Consider the following 9,060-nt stretch of genomic DNA (forward strand, 5'->3'; position numbering starts at 1 on the left):
ATAGAATCCCACATGATTCTTAGTTTTTCTTCATTTTTTAAACTTTCATCTAATTTTTCTTTGAACATATTGGTGCCGAGTGTTTTATCTTCAGCCTCACTAGTTCTGACTTGCATAGCCTCGATTCTGCTCCTCTGACTTTCTATTGAGTTGTCTAATTCTGAAATTTTATTGTTAATCTTCTGATTGGTACCTTTCTGTGGATTCTTGCAGCCTATTAACTTTTTCATTATGCTCTTCAATAACCATCTTAATTTCCTCAACTGCTTTATCTGTGTGTTCCTTGGCTTATTCTGCATTTTCCTGATCTCCTTCTTGATCTCTTGAAGAGTTCTATATATTAATCTTTTATATATTTTTTTATTCTACCAGGAATACCTCTTCGTGCAGAAGGTTCCTTGATTCTTTGTTTTGGGGCTTGTTGAAGCAATCGTGATCTGCTTCTTTATGTGATTTGATATTGACTGTTGTCTCCAAGCCATCTATAAGTTATTGTATTAATTTATTTTGTGTTTGCGTACTGTATCCTAGCTTCTTGCTTTGTTTTGTTTTGATATGCCTAAATAAGCTGCTTGAGTGAGCTAGCTTGATTATTTGTGCCTTTGAAGCTCTAATGTCCTGTCTCCAAATGGCTAGAGCTGTTACCAGGTATGTGAGCTTAGGAGTCCATTCACTTTTCTTGTACAGATTCAGCTCAGGTGTCCAGGCAGTTGGTCAACACATATGGTACTGGCTCTGTCCTACAGTCTTAGAGTGGCAAGGGTGATTGGTATAGGCACAGGTATCTGGTTGCAGCAGGAGGTTGTGCTATGAGCAAGGAGGAGGGCTGACAACCATCCCCTGAGTGTTTGTGATGAAAATGTATCCCTGTTTTGTAAACTGCACAGGCGGGTCGGTTCTGCAGCCAGATCATGGGCACCCAATGCTTTTGGCTGTAAGGACTGGGAGTCACCACTTATCCTTGGACCCCTGTTGCGGGTGGCTAGGTGGCATGGGTGGAGCCACACATCCTTAGGCCCCTGATGTGGGTAGGTGAGGGCCCTGTTTAATAGGCAGAGCAATGTCAAACATCAAAAACTTTGCCACGGTCATGCCAGAGGATCGTGCCTGAGAGGTGCTGGTTCCTGCCGAGTCAGGTCCAGCAACTCCTCACCACTTCTGAACCATCTCTCCCTCCCCCTGCTGCTCAGTCTGATTTCCTAACTTTGCCTTTGATGTTCAGGGTTCCTAGCTTGTCATATATATAATTGCTTCACTTTTTTGGTGGGGGGTCTTTGTTGTAAGAGGGATCACTGGAAGCACCTGACTACTCCGCCATCTTGGCCCCACCTCTCAAAATTCTTCTTCTTAAAGGGTACAATTGTGTGGTTTTTAGTATAGTCTCAGAGTTGTGCAATCATTATCTAATTTCCATCACTATAATAGAAAGCCCCGTACCTGTTAGTCATCTCTCCCCACCTCCCTTCTGCCCCTGGCCCCTGATGACTACTGACCTGTTTTCTGTTTCTGTGGGTTTACCTATTCTGGACCTTTCAGATAAATGGAATCATACAATATGTTGTCTTTTTTTGACTGGCTTCTTTCAGTTAGTAGAATGTATTCAATGTTCGTCCATGTGGTAGTATGAATCAGCACTTCATTCCTTTTTATGGCTGAATAATATTCTATTTTATTGACAGACCACATTTTGTTTACACATTCATGAATTGATGGACGTTTGGCTGTTTCCTTTTTTTGGCTGTTATGTATCATTCTGCTATGAGCATTTATGTATAGGTTTTTATTTTTATTTTTAATTGTGGTAAAAAAATATATAACACAACGTTTGCCATTTTTTACGTGTGCAATTCAGTGACACTGATTACATTTATCATGTTTTGCAACCATCACTAGTGTCCTTTGTCAAAATTTCCATCACCATTAAGAGATAATCAATGTTTCCTAAACAAAGACTCCCCCTTTTTCCCTCCCTCCTATCCCTGGTAACTACTAATAAACTCTGGTCTCTATATTTTTGCCTATTCTAGGTAGTTCATATAAGTGGATTAATACAGCATTTGTCCTTTTGCGATTAACTTACTTCACTCAGCATGTTTTCACTGTTCATCTACATCATAGCATTTATCAGAACTTCATTTCTCTTTATGGCCGAGTAATACTCCATTGTATGTATGTACTATTTTTTGTTTATTCATTCATCTGTTGATAGAACATTTAGGTTGTTTCCATCTTTTGGCTATTGTAAATAATGCCACAATGAATACAGGTGTACATGTGTATAGATTTTTATATGGATATTAGTTTCACTTCTCTTGGGTATATACCCAGGAGTGGAATTACTGGGTCATATGGTATCGAGGGCATTGGGTGGGTTTATGGTATCTCTAAGAGCCCTGGTTGAGCAGTGGTTAAAGCGATCAACTGCTAACCAAAAGATTGGTGGTTCAAAACCATCAGTGGCTCCTGGGGAGAAAGATGTGGCAGTCTGCTTCTATAGAGATTTATAGCCTTGGAAACCCTATGGGGTCACTATGGGTCAGAATTGACTTGATGGCTGTGAGTTTTGTTTTGTTTTTTTTTATGGCAATTCTATGTTTAACATTTTGAAAACAGGCATACTGTTTTCCTCAGTGACTGCACCATTTTACATTCCCACCAGCAGTGTATGTGGGTTATAATTTCTCCACGTCCTCTCCAACACCTTGTATTGTTTGTCTTTTTGATCATAGCTATCCTAAACCCAAACAAAACCCAAACCCATTGCCATTGAGTCGATTCCGACTCATAGTGACCATACAGGACAGAGTAGAACTGCCCCATAGAGTTTCCAAGGAGCGCCTTGTGCGTTAGAACTGCTGACCTTTTGGTTAGCAGCTGTAGCTCTTAACCACTGCACCACCAGGGTTTTATATAGCCATCCTAAACGAAATGGCAGATCATCCATATTTATTTTTAACTGTCATGTTTTGAAACTTTATGTCTACTTATATGAAACAACTTCAAAGGAAACTACCTCAAATCCTTTTTATAAGCAGATCTAGTATAATCTTAAATAATAAGCTAATAAAGAAAATGTGCCTCACACTCCAAGATATTCTGTGTTTTGTAAGATGCTGTAAGATGCTGGGAGAACTTTCTAGAGGGGGCCACTACCTCTCCTGCTTGCTTGCAGTGGAACTCTGTTGCCACCGCCCCCCCCCCCGCACCTTGTATACTCATTGTAAAGTAGCAAAGAAGCGAAAGTCTGGCATATCCCTTCTGGAAGACTGCTGGTCTAGATTTCCCTGACAGCTGAAAGGAAAATTTGCTGAGGGTATTTTAGGTGGGGGCACCCTTGTGGTCTACCACAAGGAGAGGAGATATTTTGTTCTTCCTAATGTTTATGCAGGAATCCCTAGATGATGCAAACATTAACATGCTCGGCTGCTAACGGGAAGGTTGGCAGTTTGAGTCTACCCAGAGGTGCACTGGAATGAAGTCCTGGTGATCTACTTCCAAAAAATCAGCCATTGAAAACTCTCTGGAGCACAGTTGTCCTCTGACACACGTGGGTTTGCCATGAGTCAGAATCGGTTCCATGACAACTGGTCACTGGTTTATAGTCATGCACCAGGGATGATTCATTGGTGGAGGAAGAAAGTGCAAATTGCTTGTGCTTATGGAGCTCATGAGAGTGTGTATACATATCAGCCGACTTCACTTCATCATCCAACCCTGGAATCATGCTGTCTACCGTGTTACCTTAGTGATCTACCAAACAGCGATACTCTAGTGTGTTGTCTTAAAACATGTTTGTCAGTCACAACAAGAAGAGGCTTAGCAAAATCTTGTAATTGTTTAGGACAAGTTTCATTCTTTATTCATTAAAAAAGTTAAGTGGATTCCACTGATTTCTGATTTATCTTGTTTACACAGTTTTCCTATATCAATATGTAAGAAATCATTAGCATTTTCTTGGCTTTTTAGATTAAAACTTTAGAACAGACCAAAGCCATTGAAGACCTGAATAAATCCAGAGACAAACTGGAGAAGATGAAGGAGAAAGCTGAGAAAAAGCTCATGTCAGTCAAGTCAGAGCTTGACAGCACAGAACATGAGGCGAAGGAGCACAAGGAGAGGGCCAGGAACATGATAGAAGTGGTAACCAGTGAAATGAAGACCCTAAAAAAATCTCTGGAAGAGGCAGAAAAGAGAGAAAAGCAGGTGGGTGTAAATCTGGTGGGTGAAACCTTCTTGTTTCGGAAATGGCAGGGCACTTCAACAGTGTAATAGTCGTTTCTACATTTCTTCAAAAACGGTTTAAAACGTTTTCTGTGTCACCTCAACAGATCTGCCTGCCCCCCTGTATCTTTTTGGCATTGCAAATAACCATTATGATTTACTCTGCTGAGAAAGATAATTCACATTTCACGTCATGAGCTGTACGAAAGAAAAAAGACATTCCCGTCAGAGCAGTGGAAAACCCGTGAAAAGCCAGGGCCTGGCTGTGGTGAGGTTTTTGTTATGTTTGGTGGTTGTCTCTGAAGCTTGCCTCATCCCACATCTTCTAATGTTGACCAGGGCTTCAGGTTCAGGAGGGAAGCCTTATCTCAAGCCGAGATCGACTGCAGGAAACAGTCCCAAATCTCAAACAGTGGCCCGCAGACTTGATGGCCAGCTGACCAGGCGCAGATGTAAGCCATAAAACAGCACTCATTTGCTGGCTGGTCGCAAGTGGGAGCATTTTATCTGGGGCGTACATCAGGAGGTCAGGCGCATAAAGAACTGTCCGGGCAGCCTGACCCTGTCGTTTTTGGCTTTCATCTCTCTCTCTTTCTGAAGCTCAAAGGACGTAGAGTGGACTCTGATCCTAGGATTTTTTTCCTTCTTGGCTGCCTCTGCTTTGGCTCATGCGTCAGGCAGAGTTGGGCAAAGCCAAACTGTAAGAGTGGGTGTGCTTAGAAAGAAAGCCTCTCAGGAATTAAGAGCTTTGGCCATAGTCAAAAGGGAGATAAGTTTGAGGGAAACTTTCATCAGCGAGGCAAGGCTGGAAAGAGTGTGATGGTTCCCAAATTATACTCTGCATGGAAGGGGTTGGAAAGTTAAAGTGAATGAGCCGGGGTGGGAGGGTTTGGATGGCCATTTTCCTGGACGTCTTCAGATTGTGTCATCTTTTCTAAAATGAAAGGTATCCTAGCAGGGTATTGCCAGACAACCCTCCTTTATCTGCTTCTGCTTTAGCCTAGAATCAAATCATAGAAACCAGCCTATGGAAATTCAGAGGGGTTTGAGGCATATTTCGAGCATTGTCCTGGACCCGTTTTTCCTTTTTTAATGGACAAATACTGTTGTTAGCTGCCATCCAGTCAGCCTCCAGCTCATGGCGGCCCCATGTACAAAGGGATCAGACCGTTGTGATCCATAGGGGTTTCATTGCCTGATTTTTGGAAGTAGATCACTAGGCTTTTCTTCCCAGTCTGTCCTAGGCTAGAAGCTCTGCTGAAACCTGTTCAGCATCATAACTGCACACAAACTTCCAGCCCCAGAGAAATCCAATATTACAGGTTGTGAGGTGGCGATCTGTAGATGTGACTTGAGGATTTAGAAGTCCTCCTGTTTTCATCAGCTTATACTTCTTGCCGTATGTTCTTCCATTAGTTGAAGAGGTTCATTGTTAGAATTCCAACGCATGGAGCTTGTCATCCACTGGCACCGCCACCATTTGTGTAGCATGTCTTTGTGTGCAGAGCACACGCGTAGTCTTCATGTCATCTGATCTGAAATGTTACAGCCCTGGGAGGTACGGATATGGCTATTCCCACCCTGGGTGAGCAAATGGAGTCTTGGTGGTCAGAGTCTCATTCCTAGTTGCCGAATGAACCATGATGCTTAACTTGATAGCCACAGCACATTAGCTGGATGATCAGAAAAGTGGTTCTGAAATCACTGAAGACTGAAACCTGGAGAGACTTCAGAGGTAATTTAGTAGCATAGAAGTGAGAGAACTAATGCTAAAGAAGGTAGGTAATTTGCCTGCTTGAGTCCCTGGGTGGTGAAGTGCTTGGCTCCTAAGCAAAAGGTTGGTGGTTTGAATCCGCTCAGAGGCACCTTGGAAGAAAGCCCTGGCAATTTTCTTCTGAAAGATCATGGCCCTTGAAAACCCTGCGGAGCACGGTTCTCTGACACACATGACTCCATGGAAACTGACTGGTTTATCTGCCTACCTTATGCGAACCTGTGTTTTCCACAGGTTATTTTTTTGTTGTTGTTGTTGTGTTTGGCCCAGTGGTAGTTGATACCTTTCATTCTGCCAGGTAATGTGTTTCTGCTTGATTTTGTAGCTGGTGGACTTCAGGGATGTAATTTCCCAGATGCTGGGCTTGAACGTGACCACTCTCGCGCTTCCTGATTATGAAATCATCAAGTGTCTTGAAAGACTGATCCACTCACATCAGCACCACTTTGTCACCTGTGCCTGCCTCAAAGATGTGACCACTGGGCGAGACAGGCTCCTGCAAGACCACTTAAAACCTGTTCACTGAATGCCGTATCTCTTGAGGGAGGTGGAGCTAAGAGATGGGACACAACTCACAATTTCACAAATTCCCCTTTGAATTTTGATCAGTGTGTGAACGTTATATACTTTCATGATATACTGAGAACACATCATTGGCAAAAAAAAAAAAAGTATTCCTAAAGGTGCCAGCTTTATATAAATGTTCATCACTAAAAATGCTTATTATTTCATTTGTTAGCATGTTGGGACCAAGAAAAATTTCACTAAATTATTCTAGATAATTCCACGATATTTCAGTTGGAAAATGGGGGTGGGGAATTTAACATTTATGAGGCACCTATATGGAGTCAGGGGCTTTACTACTCAGTTTAGTTCCCATCACAACCATGTGGAGAAGCTTCAGTGTTTTTTATGTTATAAACTCTTTGGGGCTCAGGGAGCCCTGGTGGCACAGTGGTTAAGAACTCGGCTGCTAACCAAAAGGCTGGCAGCTCAAATCTACCAGTCACTCCTTGGAAACCCTATGGGGCAGCTCTACTCTGTCCTATAGGGTCACTATGAGTCAGAATCGACTTGACGGCAATGGGTATGGGTTATGGGGCTCACAGAAGGCATTACCTGTCCCAGATTGCAGCTGGTTAGTGAGAACTGGCTATACAACATGTCTGCTCTGTGTCAAAGGCCATACTTTTTCTACTACCCCACAGTCCTACTGTTTCTCCTGAATCCCTGAGATTCTGGTGGATATTTCTTGCATAAAGGAAGGAAAACATCCCCATAAAACCAGTTGCCGTTAAGTTGATTCTGATTCACGGCAACCCATGTGTGTCAGAGTAGAACTGTGCTCCATAGGGTTTTCAATGACTGATTTTTTGGAAGCAAATCACCAGGCCTTTCTTCTGAGGTGCCTTTGGGTGGACTCAAACCTCAACCTTTCGATTAGCACCCAAGTGCATTAAGCATTTGTACCAGTCATATAAACCTGAAGTCCTATAAGAAACTTACATATAAGAGATTTTAAATGTTTACTCAGATTCCATCAAGTGATAAATTTTAATGTTTGAACAGGGCTGGTCTCAGCACTTTAAAAATGATACCTTTTTTTTTCTGGATCAGGATTTTATTATGAATTTTGAATTTCTATCACTTTCTACCTTTTTAAAAAATCGTGGTAAAACATGAATAACATAATTTCCCATTTTCATCATTTTTAAGTTAACAATTCAGTTCTGCCTTCCTTTTTAATTTCTATTTTATAAATGTTTTTCAGGAAACCACATTCTTAATGAGAAAAATGTGTTATTATTTTGTCAGCTCAGACTCATGTCAACCTTATGCCTTATGTATAACAGAACGAAATGTTTCCCAGTCTTGCGCCATCTCCATGATCTTTGATATGTTTGAGTCCATTGTTGCAGGTATTGTGTTAATCCATCTCATTGAGGGTCTCCCTAATTTTCACTGACCCTCTCCTTTACCAAGCATGATGTCCTTCTCTAGTGATTGGTCTTTTCTGACGAGGTGTCTAAAGAAGCAAGACGAAATATCACCATCCTTGCATCCTGGTTGTATTTCTTCTAAGACTGATTTGTTCATTTTCTGGCAGTCCATAATATATTCAATATTCTTCACCAACTCTTTTCTGCAATAGTCAAAGATATTTTGAACATTATCATTTTAAAAATATAAAATTTGTTATGTTATTTTTCTATTTTTGGCTTATTATTAATTATATTTCTGGATTCATGTAAGAGTCTAAAAATGGTTCACAGCGGTTAGTACTGTACTTTATTACTTGGAATTGCATTTCATTTATCCAAATATATGTTTATATAATATTTCTCTTGTGTGACTCTAGTGTATATATGATAATCTTTGATACATACAAAATTATTAAAATTATTTGAATGTAACCCTTGAGATTTCTAGTGGAAACGGTAGATGGGCTAAGAAAAATAAATTTGGGTAATGGTCCATATACACATTAACTGTTTGTCACGCAGACAAATTGAAAATCCTTTAATAAAAACCATTTCTCTTCTTGTTAAAATGCCATTTGGTAGTTGGCTTACCCTCTGTGGCATTCATTCCAGACTTGGCAAGCTGGCTTCACATTTTTATGTTAGATTTTATTCTTTTATAATATCTATGTATATTTTATGTTGCACAATAAAATGCATTAGATCGATGTGATTTGCTAGAAATGGTTTTAAAATATTTAACACTAATTCTTCTACCAAATACACTTGAGTGATAATTGCTACTGAGGTAATTATTCTGGTCAATGTCTGAGACATCTAAATATATGCATAAAATAAATCAATTAGGAGAAAAACTATAAAACCTGATCTATCTAAAGTTTCAGTATTATGTTATAGTTTATCTTACAGATGAAAAGTAAGTAGCTCGGGTAAAGGGGTGGTGGTCTGAAGAGCTGTTAAGGAATGTCTATATTGCGAATATGGAGCCCTGGTGGTGCAGTGGTTAAGAGTTCAGCTGTGAACCAAAAGGTCTGCAGTTTGAATACACCATCTGTTCTTGGAATCCCTGTAGGGAAGTTCTAC

General features: G+C 40.7%; 1 protein-coding gene across 1 annotated transcript in view; it reads left to right on the forward strand.

Moving 5' to 3' along the window:
• Positions 1–8,658, forward strand: part of CCDC170 (coiled-coil domain containing 170) — an 82,177-nt gene extending 73,519 nt beyond the window's left edge. The window contains exons 9-10 of the mRNA XM_064292276.1: positions 3,967–4,203; positions 6,321–8,658. Coding sequence (XP_064148346.1) covers positions 3,967–4,203; positions 6,321–6,521 — 438 coding nt within the window. The 3' untranslated portion in view covers positions 6,522–8,658. The remainder of the gene's footprint in view (positions 1–3,966; positions 4,204–6,320) is intronic.
• Positions 8,659–9,060: the final 402 nt, after the last annotated feature.

Source organism: Loxodonta africana, chromosome 1 (genome assembly GCF_030014295.1).
Source record: "Loxodonta africana isolate mLoxAfr1 chromosome 1, mLoxAfr1.hap2, whole genome shotgun sequence".
NCBI classification, from domain to species: domain Eukaryota; kingdom Metazoa; phylum Chordata; class Mammalia; order Proboscidea; family Elephantidae; genus Loxodonta; species Loxodonta africana.